Source organism: Scyliorhinus canicula, chromosome 10 (assembly GCF_902713615.1).
Source record: "Scyliorhinus canicula chromosome 10, sScyCan1.1, whole genome shotgun sequence".
NCBI classification, from domain to species: Eukaryota; Metazoa; Chordata; class Chondrichthyes; order Carcharhiniformes; family Scyliorhinidae; genus Scyliorhinus; species Scyliorhinus canicula.
Genome location: NC_052155.1, coordinates 96,695,076 through 96,711,816, shown reverse-complemented (window position 1 = coordinate 96,711,816; position 16,741 = coordinate 96,695,076). Strand labels below are relative to the sequence as shown.

The 16,741-nt window shown below is 45.1% G+C and overlaps 1 protein-coding gene across 5 annotated transcripts in view; it reads left to right on the top strand.

Annotated features, from left to right (window-relative positions):
- zgc:56231 (uncharacterized protein LOC406257 homolog) overlaps nt 1-16,741 on the top strand; it is a 68,617-nt gene that overhangs the window by 9,834 nt on the left and 42,042 nt on the right. For all 5 annotated transcript variants that reach the window (XM_038809386.1, XM_038809385.1, XM_038809387.1 and 2 more), the window contains 3 exons: nt 545-729; nt 5,025-5,133; nt 16,106-16,282. In XM_038809386.1, the coding sequence (XP_038665314.1) occupies nt 545-729; nt 5,025-5,133; nt 16,106-16,282 (471 nt within the window). The remainder of the gene's footprint in view (nt 1-544; nt 730-5,024; nt 5,134-16,105; nt 16,283-16,741) is intronic.

Genomic DNA, 16,741 nt, shown 5'->3' with positions numbered 1-16,741 from the left:
TCTAACAATTTCCTACTAACAGTAATTTCCCACATTCTGCCTCCCTCCCTATTGATTTACTGAGTAAATCTTTGAGGATAAAGTTTGAATTCCTCCATGACTATTGTAGTGCAAAGATTATGTTGCATGTAGATTGCAATCAAAGATTTCCTCTGGCCTTTAAAGACTTTAGTATTGAAATTTGGAGCTCTTTTTGTTGAATTAAGTTGCAATCACATTTTCTATGCTGCTTCAACATCACTCGCCATGTCTGTAAACAGACTTTGTGTCCTCATAATCTAGAATTTGTTTACCAGAAAGTGCTGCAACATTCTCTACTTCGCTTTCAATAAGCACAAGTGGTAAACTGCAGGAGATGAGATTGATGTCCATCTATGAAAACTAGAATACTGAAGCCCCTAGTTTCTGAAACCAGTAATTTGATATTCAAAAATTAAGTTTCTTTGCCAAAGATTTTCAGAAACTGGTGTTTTGACTTGCCCATCTCTGTAAAATGTAGATATTGTTGCCTCCTTCAGATACTTATCCTCTTGGTCAACCACAGGTACTGCTAAAGATGCTGGTATCTTGCCAAGAGCACTGGGCATGCTCTTTGATCATGTAGAAGGCAGACAATATCGAAAGATGGATTTAAAGCCACATATTGGTGGTGAGGTGTTAAAGCTGGACAGGTACCAAACCTGGCAAGAAGAAACCATCAAGGCTGCAGTTTTTTCCATGCTGAGAGAGGTGACTGATTCTGGAAATTATATCTGATTGCTGTTTGTGAAATCTGTACTATTTGTTTGGGGATGGGGAGCTGGCTAGACTTAAACCAACAGCTTGGCACTAAATCCCCATTCTGGCTGAAGTAGACTTGGGACCTGCCCTGCAGTAACATCATGCCATAAACTGTTATTTGATGGCCCTTCATTAATCGAGATTGCTACCTGAAAAGGAAGTAGCATTCATAGTTACCTTCCAAATCAAAAGTTTTGATATTGTGCCCCATGGAAATGTTCATGAATTTAAAGCACAATAGCTCGGAATCTTAATTAACCCAAATTCAATGAAATTTGGGTCTTTTTCTCAGATGGTCTGAAATTTATTTTTTAAAATATTTTTATTCGCCATATTTACATTTTCGCCAGAAACAGAACAACTCCAACAATATAGAACAGAAAAAAGCAGTCCACTCCCCCTTAGCATTCAATGGCGACCAACTCTCGAAAGAACCCTTCATTCGTCCCCCTCGACTCTTCACCTTCTCCAGCAGGCTCTCTCTCTTCCCCCCCCCCCCCCCCCCCCCCCCCCCCCCCCCCCCCCCCACACAAGATGAGGCATGGGACGGAGAGACTGACCTCCGCTGCAACGCACCTGCCTATGAATGATCAACGAGGCGAAGGCTAAAACGTCTGCACCTCGGGCCGGTCTGACCCCAAAAAATGGTTTCATGGGGACCGGGCTCCATGTCCGTATGCCGAACCCCTGAGATAGTGCTAAATACCTCCCTCCAATACCTTTCCAACTTTGGGTAGGACAAACATGTGAATGTGATTTGTGGGGCCGCTCCCACATTACTCCCGGACATCCTCCAACCCTCAAACAGCCGGCTCATCTTTGATTTTGAGGTCCACCCTATGCACAACCTTCAACTGTATCAGCCCCAGCTTTGCACATGAGGTTGGGGCATTTACCCTCTGCAACACCTTGCATCACAGTCCATATTCCATCGTGTCCCTCTCCCCAAGCTCTTCCTTCTGCTTCCCCTTAATCCCCTCCACATACACCCTGTCCTCCCAAGGTCCCCCCCCCCCCCCCCAAGCTGACAGCAGCGACGAGGAGGTCAGCGCCATCGGGAAGGTCAGGAAAGCTTTCCTTGCTAATTCTCAAACCTGCAGGTATCTAAACCTGTCAACCCTTGCTTCCCTGCCAACACCTCCAAGCTCGTGAATCATCCCCCAAGAAACAAATCCTTAATCCCAGCTCTGAAATTTGGCGTCCCCCTCACCCCGCTCCCAGCTTGAGTGTTGCCTAAACTGCCACCAGATCTTCTAAGTGGCCACCACCACTGGACTCTCAGCATATTTACCCGGAACTATTGGGAGTGGCGCATTGCCAGCAGTCGCAAACCCAATCCCCTACATGAATCCTCCTCCATCTTAACCTATTGGGTCTGCCCCTCCAACCACCTGTCACTCACCTCACAAGATCATCCTCCTAAACCTGGTTATCCCCCAAATAAACAAGGAAATCCATTTCTCCACCCCCTTGAAGAAGGATTTTGGTAGAAAGACCGGCAGGCACTGAAAAAGGAACAAAAATTGCGGTAGCGCATTCATTTTAATTGCCTGGCCCGTCAACCACAATGAGGTTATCCCAATACCTTCGGAGCCCACCCCAGTCCCAAGCCACATGCACCCCCAAGTACCTGAAGTGCGTTGCCGTCAGACAAAATTACAGCCCCCCCCCCTCACTATCTCCTTCCACAATCCTGAGCTCATTGGTCTGACGGTCTAAGGCTTTAGCCAGTGCAAACAGCAGGGTGGAGAAAAGTATCAAACTAGTGTGAATGCTCACCGTCGATCGTTTCTTTGCACAATAGCCGTACCCACACCGTGGCCCTCTGCCCAATTCTAAATCTTTTCAATGCTGCCATCAAATACCTGCACTCTACCCGGTCAAACGCCTTCTCTGCATTCAGTGCTGCCACCATCTCCATCTCCTTTCCCTCCACCGGAGGCAGGATCACATTTAGCACCACCTCGCATTCTGAAAACAGCTGACCTCTCTTCACGAACCCCGTCTGAGCAGCATGTTAGCACCGTGGTTAGCATTGTTGCCTCACAATGCCAGGTTGATTCCCGGCTTGGGTCATTGTCCATGCAGAGTCTGCATGTTCTCATCGTGCCTGTGGGTTTCTCTGGATGCTCCAGTCTCCTCCCAAAAGTCCTGAAACACTTGCTTGTTAGGTGAATTGGACATTCTAAATTCACTGAACAGGTGCCTGGGTATGGAGACTCGGGGATTTTCACAGTAACTTCATTGCAGTGTAACGTAAGCCTACTTGTGACACTAACAAAGATTATTATTGTGATTCTCTCATCACTTTTGGGAGACACCCCTCCAGCCTTGCTGCAAAAGCCCTTGTCAATATTTTGGCATCCACATTCATCAGGGGTATGGACCTATACAACCCAGACTCCACTGATTCCTTGTCCTTTAACAGCAGGGAAATCGAATCCTGTCTCAACGTCTGTGGCAAGACACCCCTACCTATCGCATCTTCAAATATTCCCACCATCCGTGGTGCCAACTTATCTTTAAATCTCTTTAAGGTATTCCACTGGGAACCAGTTTGGTCCTGCTGCCTTCCCTGGCTGCATCCTCCCCTCCAAGCCTGCCCTCTTTTCTTCACCCAACCTCAGGTACTCCAACATATCAGGATCTTCCTCATCTCTTGCTTCTCTCTGTGGCTCGGACCTATATAACTTCTTGTAGTACTCTTCAAATACTTTATTGGGATGGGCTGAAATTCTAATTTGGACATTATAAAACCTATAATGTAGCATTTACATTCCATTAACAGATATAACTATAGATCTCGTGCTGTTCTAGTACAACTACAACACTGGCATCTACCTGGCTATGTGGAAAATTGCCAAGGTGTGTGCTGTACACAAGAAACAGGACAAATTCAACACAACTAATTACCGCCCTATCCGTCTACTCTCCTTCCATCACTTTGCTGATGATGGAGTCATCAGCAGTGCTATCAAGCGGCACCTACTCAGCAATAACCTGCTCACCGCTCAGCTTAGGTCTGCCAGGCTCACTTGGCCCCTGACCTCATTACAGCCATGGTTCAAACATGGACAAAGAGCTGAATGCCAGCGGTGAGAGTGACTGCCCTTATCAAGGCAGCATTTGACTGAGTATGGCGCAAGGAGCTAGCTAAACTGGAGTCAGTGGAAATCGGGGAGGGAAAACTCTCTGCTGGTATGATTCCAAAGGAAGATGGTTGTGGTGGTTGGAGGTCCATCATCTCAGCTCCACGACATCACTGCAGGAGTTCCTCAGGGTAGTTTCCTTGGCCCAACTATTTTCAGCTGCTTCATCAATGACCTCCCTTCCATCATAAGGTCAGAAGTGGGGATGTTTGTGGATGACTGCACAATATTCAACACCTTCATGGCTCCTCAGATAATGAAGCAGTCCATGTCCAATTGCAGCAAGACCTGGGAAATATCCAGGCTTGGCATGGCAAGTTACATTCACGCCACTCAAATGACCATCTCCTACAAGAGAGGATCTAACCATTGCCCCTTGAGATGCCTTGTAGATGGTGGACAGGCTTTGGAAGGGGGTTCCAAAGCCTGTCCACCATCTACAAGGCACATGTCAAACTGTAATGGAATACGCTCCGCTTGCCTGGATGAGTGCAGCTCCAACAACACGAGCTCATTACCATCCAGCACAAAGAAGCCAGCTTGATTGCTCCTCCTTCCACAAACATTCAAACCCTTGACCACCAAACAGTGGCAGCCATATGCATTGCAGTAACACACCCAGGTTCCGGGCATCCCATAACCACTACCATCTTTAGGACACTAGCAGCAGATACCTGGGAGCCCCTCCCCCTGGAAGTTCCCCTCCAGTCGCTCACCACCCTGACATGGAAATATTCCATCTTTCCTTCACGGGGGCAAAATTTCTGGAACTATTTGAAAACCCAAGTGTCAAAGTTGTATAGAACGGGGTGAGCATGAGCTTTCAAGGCCACTTTTTCTTCTTTTTGAAGAAGTTCAACAAAATTTATTTAATACTGTACTCGTCCTGTAATGATTATCCAATTGGGTTAAATTTCCAGTTGATTACAAGATTCACATTGTAGGAATATAGGATAGATTTACCAGGTTAGTCATGATTATTGGATAGAACCATTATATTGATTGAATGCCAGAGGCATTGCATATTTCGGAACAGGAACAAGAATGGATATCGGAATGATATTGTCAAGAGTTTAACATCTCCTCTTCGTCTAGGAGACAGAATATCGTCCTTTGAAGATGCCAATCAGCAAGAGCAGCCAAAAGGACCTGGCACAGCCTAGTTCCATCACTCCGGCAGTCCCTGTAGCCTCTAATCATTTAGGTACCTTCCCATTACCTCCTTTTATCTATTTGCAAGGTTTTGATATATATTCGTACAAGTTTTTGTCAGCACCTGGGTTTGATTCTGGGCTTGGGTGACTGTGTGGCGTCTGCACGTTCTCCATGTTAGCGGGGGATTTCCTCCAGGTGCTCTGATTTTCTCCCACAGTCCAAAGATGTGCAGGTTAGGTGGATTAGCCATGCTAAATTGCCCTTGGTGTCCAAAAAGGTGGGGTTACTGGGTTACGGGGATAGGGTGAAGGTGTGGGCTTGAGTAGGGTGCACTTTCCATGGACTGGTGCAGACCCGATGGGCCGAATGGCCTCCTTCTGCACTGTAGATTCTATGAAAGGATTCATTAAATTTAATGTTATTATGGTTTTTTAAACCTCATGTAAGGTGAGTATTGCTGGTTATTTTGGGACGAGGAATAAGTCTGGATGTGAGGTAGTAGAAGTTAATCAATTGATGTGAATGTGTAGAAATATTATTAAAGGCGTTAAAAATTAAAAATCAAAATAATTAAATCAGTACAAAATCGTACATGCTCTAGAATTCTGGAATTATTATTTTAAAAGAAGAATCATTAGGGGCAGGAATGATGCCACAGGGCTGGAAGGTATCAGTCTTTGAAACGGGATAAGAAGATGAACTAAATGATTTTATTTTCTTGATGTAATCTTATGTTAGTTGTAGGTAATGAGTAGATATCATAATTGGAGAAATAATAAACAACTGCTAAAAGGGAATAGATAGAATAGAGATGGTTCAACAGGATTGGTAAAGCATAGGACTTGAATAATAAAGGACGATGGTGTTCAGCTGCACCAAATGGATGATATGTTGATAAAATTGTACAAAGTGCAAAAGTAGCTGTGAGATTATTACAATTAGGAACATATGTAAAGGAAAAGATTAGGCTAACCACACCGTTTTGTGTTGTTGCTAAGCTTCAGTGAAGCTTTAGAGTTCCCATGACTTCTTGTCTTGCTATACCTTGAGGCTTTTATAAAAAAAAATGTATTGGTTCTCATTTTTTTGAAATTAATTTAGAGTACCCTGTTATTTTCCCAATTTTAAGGGGCAATTTAGTGTGTCCAATCCACCTATCCTGTACATCTTTGGGTTTTGGGGGTGAGACCCCACGGGGAGAATGTGCAAACTCCACACGGACAGTGCCAGGATCGAACCTGGGTCCTCAGTGCCGTGAGAGAGCAGTGCTAACCCACAGTGCCACCCATGGTTTTCGCACTTTTATGTTAGAAATTTCAGTTTGAACATAGAATTACATGTGACATATCCACATATATCTTACAAAAGCAATCAATGCAAAGTTAGAATTACACGAGAGAAAATAAAAACAAATAGACTAGGATCACTGTGCATATTTACATTTGGTTGTTTTGCCCCCATTCTGTGGCTGGGGGCAAAATTGCCTGAATTGCCCTGCCTATTGTTGACCTTGACATGTGTTTCCCCACATAATACTGCTCCCTCTGGTCCTCTATTTGCCCTTAAGGACTTGTCCCCTACCGGTCGGACAGCCAGTCTGCAGCTTGGGTGGTGCTGTCAATCACCAGCCGAGCAGGATTCTTCGGCGGGTCATTCGGGAGGCTAGGGCATTGCCCCCACCCCTCTGAGTTCTGGCTGGTCCATACCCCTAAGATTGCCTTGGCTGCACTCTCACCCCCACAGCCTTGGACATTGCCTTAAAAAAGCCTGAAGCAGGCCCAGAGCATGAGAGTGTGATTAGCCGGGTCCCCTTGGCACTTTCACTTTTGTCTTTCACCTCCGGGAAGAACCTGCTCATTCAGGTTCTCGCTAGGTGCACTCTGCATCACTTTCAGTTGCATTTGGCTGAGCCTTGTGCATGTGGAGGTGGAGTTTACGCTGTTCAGTGCTTTGCTCCAGAGTGTCCACCCTATTCAATCCCTAGTTCTTTCTTCCATTTTCCCTGGTCTTGTCCAGCAGGGAGCATTCCTCCCCTAACGATCGCCCATCCAGTTCCCCTTTCCTAAGTAGCCTGCGTCCAATGGATCATATCAGTGAAGTGTCCTGTCGTCCGTGGGTATATTGTTGTTTCTTTATGGAAGAAGATATTTGTTTGTTCCCATTGGACATTTGGAACCTCTGGCTGCTTGTCCAGTGTTGCTAGTGTATCATCCAAGTACAGGTCCCTAACTGTCGTCTCCACCTTTTTTAAAGGTGCTGTGCGTCCATTGTGGTTGGTGCGAATCTGCGGTTGTTGCAGATGGGGGCCATGCTGGACATTTCAGTCAAGTGTTTCCTTCGCTGGTTCCATGTCCGAAGTGTGGCTATTACCACTGGCCTTGTAGAGTGCTTGGCAGATGGGGAAGGCAGTGTTGCTGTGGCAAGGGCGCCAAGGGATGACCATATGCAGGAGTTCTCCTTCATCCTAACCCATTTTGTTTCTGGCTCCCTTGCCCAGCCCCCCTCACTTTCTGCTGTGGTGGCCCTGTAGTACTATTTCAGGTTTGCCCACCCCCAGACAAACGCCATGATCATTTTGTTTACTGTTAAAAATGGCCTTCGGCACATGGATCAGTATGGATCTGAACATGAAGACTCCATCTGGTCCCAGTGTCTTCCCTGATGCATGGAGTTAATGCTCTCTCATGACTTATCCATTGGTGCTTCCAGCCCCTGTTTTCTATCCTCCCCTATGATGGCACCGTGGTTGGCATTGCTGCTTCACAGTGCCAGGGACCAGGGTTCAATGCTGACCATTGGGTGACTGTGTGGAGTTTGCACGTTCTCCCCGTGTCTGCATGGGTTTCCACCAGGTGCTCTGCTTTCCTCACAGTCTAAAGATGTGTAGGTCTGGTGGATTGGCCATGCTAAATTACCCCTAGTGTCCAAAAGATTGGGTGAGGTTACTCGTTTATGGGGATAAGGTGGGGACATTTGGGCTCTTTCAGAGGGTCAGTGCAGGCTCAGTGGGACTTCTGCACTGTAGGTATTCTTTAGCTATTCTATGACATATGTCCAATCCATCGAGGAGCTACTTCATTCGTGCGTCTCCTTTGGGGGGTGGGGCTTGGAGGCGTACAGCTCCCGGTAGAAAGCCTTGAATGCTTTCTTGATCTTTACTGGCTCTGTTACTAGACTGTGTTTGTCCCTAATCTGTTCTATTTCCCCCATGGCTGTCCACTTCTTCAGCAGGCTCTCCCATGACTTGTCTTTGGGTTCAAAAAAGTCTCCCGTGTCTGGTGGAGTTGGCGCACTGCCTTCCTAGTGGGGAGCAGGTCAAAAAGTCCATTTGTAGCTTTATTCACTCAGCCAGAAGCTCTACGATCGGGGTCTTGGGAGTATTGTTGGTCCATCTCCAGTATGGAGTTGACCAGCTGTTGCTTAGCCACCCTCTTCTTCATGAACTCTGTGTCACCCCAGTTGGGGGCATGCATGTTTACCAGAACCACTGGTGCCCTTTTCAGGACACTGCTGACCATGACGAACCATCCCTCTGGGACTGTATAGCAACAATGGTACATCTGTCCCACCCAACCCTTTTCTTACCCGTACCATTGGTCTTTCTCCCTATGTTGGCTTTCTTACTTCACAGGTGGGTGAAGATTCTGGATCTTTTCACTGGATGTTTTTTAAGCCCTCTTGGATCAACCATACTTGCCTTGATGATCATAGAAAGAAAGAATCATGGAATTGGCCCATCAAGTTTGCACTGACCATTTAAATGAGCATTCCACCCATGTCCAAGCCCCCCATCCCTGCAACTCAATAACCCAATGTGCACATGCCTGGATGCTAAGGGAGGGGCAATTTATCATAGAAATTCGCCTAGCCTGTAGATCTTTGGACTGAGGACACCTGATACACTGGGAGAACGTACAAATTCAACACTGACGGTGGCCCAAGGTGGGAATTGCACCCGGATCCCTGGCGCTGTGATGCAGCAGTGATAACCCTTTTGCTACCGTGCGCCCCTGCACTCCAGGGTTTCCTTTTTGTTAGGGGGCCATACAAAATGGTCAGGGTCACTGTACTCGCTGAGCCCCTGTGTTCTGGGGTTTCCCTTTGCCCAGGGGATACCCAACTGGGTGCCCACTTCACTTGTACCTCATGGCGCTAGTGTGGTGGCCCCTCTCCAGGAGTCTGTCTAAACCTACCCTTCAGCAACTACTTCCCCCTCTTCCTCCTCCTTGCCCTCGCCCCTTCCTTCCTGTGTTTTGGCTCCCAGGTTTAGAGCGAGGCAGCAAAGTCCCATGCAAATTGTCTTTTAGTGCTTTAGTCTCTCCGGGTGACCTTTTTTCTCTGCCTTCTGTTGCTGTCTTCCCAGCCCTTTCTCTTGGGCGAGTTTGTCTGTGTCCAAAGGGGCCTTAAAGTAATGCTCCCTGTTCTGGAAAGTTACTCATAGTTTGGCAGGGTACAGCAGCCCAAATGTCACCCCACTTTTGTTAAGGGCCTTTGCTCTATTAAACCCTGCTTGGCACTTGGCCAGATTGGCTCCAATGTCATCTTAAACCCTAATCTGATGTCCTCAGTTGCAGGTCTTTCAATCTGGCCCAGTGCAGGATTCATTCCCAGTCCGAGTACTAGTGCATCATTATGGCCCTCGGCTGCTCCCTGGGTTTCGGCCAGAGCGACCTGTGGGCTTTGTCTATCTCCGGCCGGTTGGATTAGCTGTCCCTTCCCACCAGGTTCCCAGCATCTGGTCCATGGGGTTCCTGCTTTTGGTTCCCTCCGGCAGGCTCACCTCAGATTTTGGCACTGCGACCAGTTCTCCTGGTCCTCTTTAGGCTTCCCTGTGTCTACACCAGCCTCACCATCTCCAGGGCAGCGATCCAGTTGCTCTGGTCTATTGAGACCCTTTCCAGTTCTTTGGTGTTCCCCATGGCTTCCAGTTGCCATTCTGCCTTGTCCAGGGCCATCTGCATGATGGCCAGGGCCTCTGCGACCACCAACCTGACTGCAGCCTTGATGTCATCTTTGTGCTTCCTGGTGAGGAAAATCTTCCATCCATCCTGTGAGGAGGAGCTCTGTGTGCAGCTTGTTGGTCCCTCTTGTTCGGATGTGGCCGGTGTTTTTTTCGCCTCGTGGATCTGCTGTCTTGTTCACTCTCATCTTCTGACGTCTGTTTTTTGCCTCCTTTCAGTCTCTGGAACTGCTGTTGTTCGGCATCGCTCCTTGTGCTTCTATTGGAGAGGTTAAGGGGATGCTTTTTCCCCGGTTCTTGTAGGTTATTTTGGATAAAAGAACCTAGGAGTCCCTCTGAGGAGAGCCACCTTTTCTGTGTCTGCTCAGCACATCCCCGTCACTGGAACTGCTGCTTCTATAACCGACTTGAGATAGTTGGTATAGTTTAATTTGGTTCTCAGTTTATCTGCTTCAAATGCTACTTTCATTCAGATACAGAGCCTTTAGTTTTTGTTTTTGTTATTTCTATAACCATTAGTCTTGACTGCCATTTTACTCTTGTATTTGTACTCTCTATCCCTTCCTATCATGTTGTGTTTGTCACTTCCCATATTAATGCCTTTTCTCTACTTTCTTTGGTTTAGCACATCTGAAGTTAGTGATTAGAAGCACAATTATCCAGGGGAAGTTAGCACTTTTGAACATCTTTTGACCCCCCCCCCCCCCCCCCCCCACTCATTAGTTTCAAACCCTCTCTACCTCCCTAGTTATGCACTCACTGGAACACCAATCCGAGCACAATTCAGAAGTAGACTGTTCCAACGGTAAAATCCTACTTTCACCATTACTGGTGCCACTGACTCGTGGAACCAGAACCCACTTCTCCCATACCTGCCTTTGCGTCACCAAGTTCATTTTTCTAATCTTATTTGCCCTATATCTTGGGGCTTGGGTAAAGACCTAGTGATTTACTGCTAAGCTAATCTTACTTTTATGCAGAACCTCTTTACCTCTTTTCTTAGTTCTATTTATGCCATTAGCACTTGCATGGAGCATGATTGCAAGTTCTTCTCTAGCCCTGAGCAGATATACCCTGGCACTAGGCAGACAACACATCCATCTGGACTCTCGCTTTTCTGCAGAGCATTGTATCAATCTCCATCACTACTGTCCCCTATTACTGCATTCTTTTTTGCCCCCCTCTGTGTCTCATTGGCTTGAGCTGGTGGATGAGCTGCAGACAAAAGTTCCTCGAGCCACAAACACTTGCTACAGGTGTTTGCTCTGTGTCATGCTGGCATCCAGGAGCTCCCACATGCTGCCTTGATACATCATCTGCCCTGTTGTGCTTATTGTATAACTTCCTGATGCCCCAGCGTTGGATTTTGGGGGGTATCCCAAAGATGTGCTGGGAAATCCCTCTGGGACGTTCCCAGCTAAGGATTTGCGCAGCAATTGTCCAGAAGTGCTAACTTTCCCTGGATAATTACTCTTCAAATTACTAACTTCAGGTGGTTAGTGTTTCACTGATAGATACTCCTGAAAGAGTTCAAAGGAAGAAAAACATTTCTAACATTGTAACTATTTTAAAGACCCAGACCGACCCTACATGTGCACCCACCCCAAAGTCCCTATGTCGAAACCCCCTGGACAGTAAATTTTTAGTGAAATACTAAACACAGACACAATTTTCAGAAGAGACTCCCTTACTCGCCCAAACTGCCAGAAATTGGATGATTCACTTCTTTGAATCGTGCTCATTTCACAAAAGACCGATTTCCAACTGCGTTGGCAGTGGAGTCGGTATAACAATCTAGGATGTGTTTTCTGATGGATTACCTGCTTCTGTAATGGTACATTCTCATGAACACCTGTCAAGATAGAATTTCTCCTAGTGGATAGTAACCATCTTTTATAATGCCTTCTATTTCCATACCTTCCAGCTTGCCTGTGAGGGACAGCATTGTAGCACAGTGGTTAGCACTGTTGCTTCATAGCACCAGGGTCCCAGGTTCGATTCCTGGCTTGGGTCACTGTCTGTGCGGAGTCTGCACATTCTCCCTGTGTCTGTGCGGGTTTCCTGTATCTGCGTGGCTTCCCTCAGGGTGCTCCGGTTTCCTCCCACAAGTCCCGAAAGACATGCTGTTAGGTGAATTGAACATTCTGAATTCTCCCCCTGTGTACCCAAACAGGCAGCGGAATGTGGCGACTAGGGGATTTTCACAGTAACTTATTGAAGTGTTAATGTAAGCCTACTTGTGACAATAAAGATTATTTTAAAAAGGAAATGAGATGCAGTCTCCCCCTGTCATGTTTCTATATTAAAGAATATCACTTAGAGAGTGAACAAATTGCTGCTGTATTGAACTGTCGTCCCTTTAATCAACTCTGGAAATTCATCCTCCGATGTTGCTTTGCTGTCCTCTATTGATGCCTCATCAACCAGTTTTTGGTCAAGTCTTAAACATATTGACCTGCGCAGCAGAGCAGTTAGTTGGTTCCATAAGATTTGGGCAGCACAGTAGCATAGTAGTTAGCACAACTGCTTCACAGCTCCAGAGTCCCAGGTTCAATTTGCGGCTTGGGCCGCTGTCTGTGCGGAGTCTGCATGTTCTCCCCGTGTGTGCGTGGGTTTCCTCCGGGTGCTCCGGTTTCCTGCCACAGTCCAAAGATGTGCAGGTTAGGTGGATTGGCCATGCTAAACTGCACTTGGTGTCCAAAATTGCCCTTGGTGTTGGGTGGGGTTACGGGGCTAGGGTGGGGATGTGGGCTTGGGTAGGGTGCTCTTTCCAAGAGCCGGTGCAGACTTGATGGGCCAAATGGCCTCCTTCTGCACGCAAATTCTACGATATCTAGTGGGTTTTGCTCATTTCTTCATGCCTAAAGGTTGCAGTGATCTGTGCCTCCATACCCTTGTAGATTTTAATCAGATGGTTGGGTTTTGACTTTTAAACCAATTTTGAAGTCAAACCAATCTGTCTGAAGCATGATGTTGCAAATCCATTCTGTAGTCTTGGACTTGCAATTCCACTCCGGCCAATAAAGTGTTTGAAATTACAACGGGGGGAAAAGCAAGCATTGTAATTTTGGGGAAGGTGGGGGAAAGAAAGAATGAATTGCTGGAGGCATGGCCATCTCACTGGCATGGTGGGACCAGGAAAAAGCAAAACTGGGAATCCTGAAATCGGGGTGCTATTTCTAAATAGTGCCCTGATCTCTTAAATTTAATAAAAGGACCTCCACCCTGCTGAGATGCCCCCCTCTTCCCAGCACTGGGGACAGTGCCAGGGTGCTGATCAGACATGCGTGGGGGTTTGTGCCCCGGGTGGGTTCCCTTCACCTGGTTCACGCTCTGCAAATCCTGTTGTAAACATTGCTGTCGTGACCTTTTGTTTGGGGTTGGTGGTGAGATATGCCGGGAAGCCCACTGATGTACAGTATTGCAATGAGGTTCCTGTCGTTGCATCATTAGCATGGCGAGAGGAAAATCGAAACTAAATCTTGCCTACAAGATTCTTCATTTCTGATTATTGGTGATATTTTGCATCCACTTTGTGGCCAACCCGGGTATAAAACCACGTCCTCGGTTTTAAACAGAAGTGTTTTTAAATGACCAGCCCTGCTGCATAGAAAGCATTCTGCTCCCCCTGCTGGGTAGTCTGTGATGTTGTTGTCCATTGGCACTGCATCTGGAGCATTTGAGCAGAGCTGGATGGGGCTCCTGATTTGTAGTGGATGAGCCCCTCAAGTTGTCCTGAATTGCACCATGATTCTATCATCACAAATCCACCTGCTTTGCAAGCCTTGGTTTTCTCTCGGGCAAATTTTATTTGAATTAAATCTGATAGAGTTGTCGAGCATGATGTCAACAATGTAATCACAAAGGAATTTGTATGGATTTACCTGGCCTCTGGCTGACTTTTAGTCTTTCTATAATCATTCACCTTGGGGCCAAAGTATTTATCGAAGGCCCCTATAATCTCCTCCTGTGATGCGCCATGGTACATTTCTGTTTTGATCTTTGTTGCTACAAAGTACCGTTTGTCACTTGTGGGTTACTGTGGCTTTCAGTATTGCCACCATTCTTTGTGTTGTTACCCAGCTTTAGTGAGGTTTTACTGTTACCCTTTTGTTTCACTATACCTTGATCAATTAGGCTTTGCTTCTCCTATAACAGACTTGTGATAGTTGGGATAATTTAACTTAAACTATTTATTTAGAACAATTTAAAAGATCTGGGTAAGCACATGGTATTAGGGACGCAGGCTATACCGCACCTAGTTCGCACCTGGTCATCTGACTCCTGATGCCACTCTTCCATCATGGTCTCCTTAACATAGTTACTCTTATGTTATTGCCAGTTATGCTGCTATTAAAAGTTAGGAAAGATGTCACCGAGGGTGCTGATTGAATAATCGAGTACCAGGAATATAACCATTTTAATTATGAAGAATTACTGCAGGAAGTTGAATGCTTCTCCGAGAAGCACACTTAAGGCTGTGGGGGTGAGACCCACGCAAACGCTGGGAAGATGTGAAAACTCCACACAGACAGTGGGCCAGGATCGAACCCGGGCCCTCGGTGCCATGAGGCAGCGGCGCTAACCACTGCGCTGCCTTGCACGAATAATAAGTGCGAATGTCTTCGCTAGTTATTAGTGCAGTGCCTACAAAAGCCATAGTGGGGAAATAAATCCATAATGGCTTTTAAAAGAAAATTTGGCTTTATGGTTTAAATGAATAATGAATAGGATATGGAAAAGACAGAGGAATAAGTGTGTGATTTTCTCATTCCACCTAGATCATGTTTGAATAACCTGATAGAACCTTATGGCACATAAGGACTGAAAAAATACAGTTTGTCCTAACAGAGTCCCTTTAAAGATATTGGTTGAAAAAAGGGGACTAGCATAAAGGGGCAAGTGGTTGTTTAATAAGTTTGCATTAAATGAATGCTTCTTGGGTAAGAAAGGTTGTTGTTGTACCAACTCTGAACTGAAAACTGCCAAAAGAATACTGAATATTACAGGAGAATGAGGAGAAACTCCGCAATCACTCCATTTTCTCATGGGAGATAAATAATGAACACCGGCCTTTCTGCAATATTTACTTCTAATTAATTAAAACAAAATGCAATTTGGAGAACAAGCATTATGATCGGAAATCTGAAAAAAGGGGTGGGCTAGTGGTGGTGAGTGCAGTAAAGGATTTGTGGGGTTTTTTTTTTTAAATAAAGGGGTATCCAACAATGTTAGCCCTAAAAATGTATGAAGGATGCAAATGGATGTAAGGTGAGTAATTGTATCTCGAGATGACTGCATAATGCAAAGGCATTTTAAATATTGTCTGTTATTTCCAATTTTTCCATACATACAGTAAAAATAGCCCTGGAGTTGCAATTTACCAGGGTGATTCCAGAGGTGAGGATCTAAAGGCTATGAGGAAAAGCTAAGGCTGTTATTCTCTTTTTTTTTCTTGAACTGAGAAAATTTGAGACATTTTCAAAATTTATAAAGGAATGGACAAATACAAATTGGTAGGAATTTAAGAACAAAAGACTGTAATCAACACTAAGATTAGAATAAACACTCAGTTTTTGATATGCTGTTCACAAGTATTGATTTTAATGCTCGATTAATTGCGTTATTTGGACGAGAACGCAAAAATATAAGGGTAATTCAGCATTAGACAGGACGGGCCAGAATTGAATGTTTGCTTTTATTCCTGTGCTAATGCATCTTTTTCACTGTATTGGAAATGTTCCAATTGCCCGAGTGATGTTGCACTTCTGTACAATGCCATCCATAGGTCTTGAACTAAAATCATGGCTGAGAAATCAAAAGAGATATTTTGATATTTGGGTGAGCAGATTACAATAAATTGATACTTTATCTTCCACCATGCTGTAGAAAGATGAACAACACACTATCCTGCATTATTTTTGACTGACTTTGAAGGATACAGCCATGACACTCCTTTACTATAAGGTTATTGGTGGTAAATGTCTAATTTACTGTTGTAGCCGATTTTAAATGTTTGAAACTTGTTTTATGACTAATCACTCTAAATTCCTCTTGACAGCATCCAATGCAGGTCTCGCTGATCAAAGACCACTGAAATATTCAGTATGGGTTTCTTTTTGTGAGATTTACAATGAATATGTGTATGACCTATTAGATGCAATACCAACTTTGAAAAGCCAGAAACGTCAAAACTTGCGAGTTTGTGAAGATCAAAAAGGAAATAGCTATGTTAAAGGTATATCCTAATCATTTATTGTATACACAAAAGCAAATGTCAACATAAAATGCATTTAAATTATCTTAGGATATGTTGTGTAAAGTCCATTAAATACAGTAGTAAATCATACAAATAAAAAGTCCCCATTTCCTAGGGTTACTAATTAACGAAAGGCGGACAAGTTTTGTTCGGTCCTGAAAATGGCATTTAATGTGAATAAGTTTTTTTTATAGGGTTAGGCAGGGTTTGTGAAGAGAAACAGTTGTCATTTCAGGTCAAGATGTCCTTTCATTAGAACTGAAGAAAGAGTTTGAGTGTCAAAGCCAAGGGAAGGAGGGGGCAGGAAGAACAAATGGGAATCTCTGTCATCGGGTGGAAGAGACACGAATGTAAATAAACTTCAAAGGAAATGGGGGTGGATGTAGTAAAGAGAAAAAAGATGATTCCAGATGAGATGTGAATGGCTACATGAAAGGT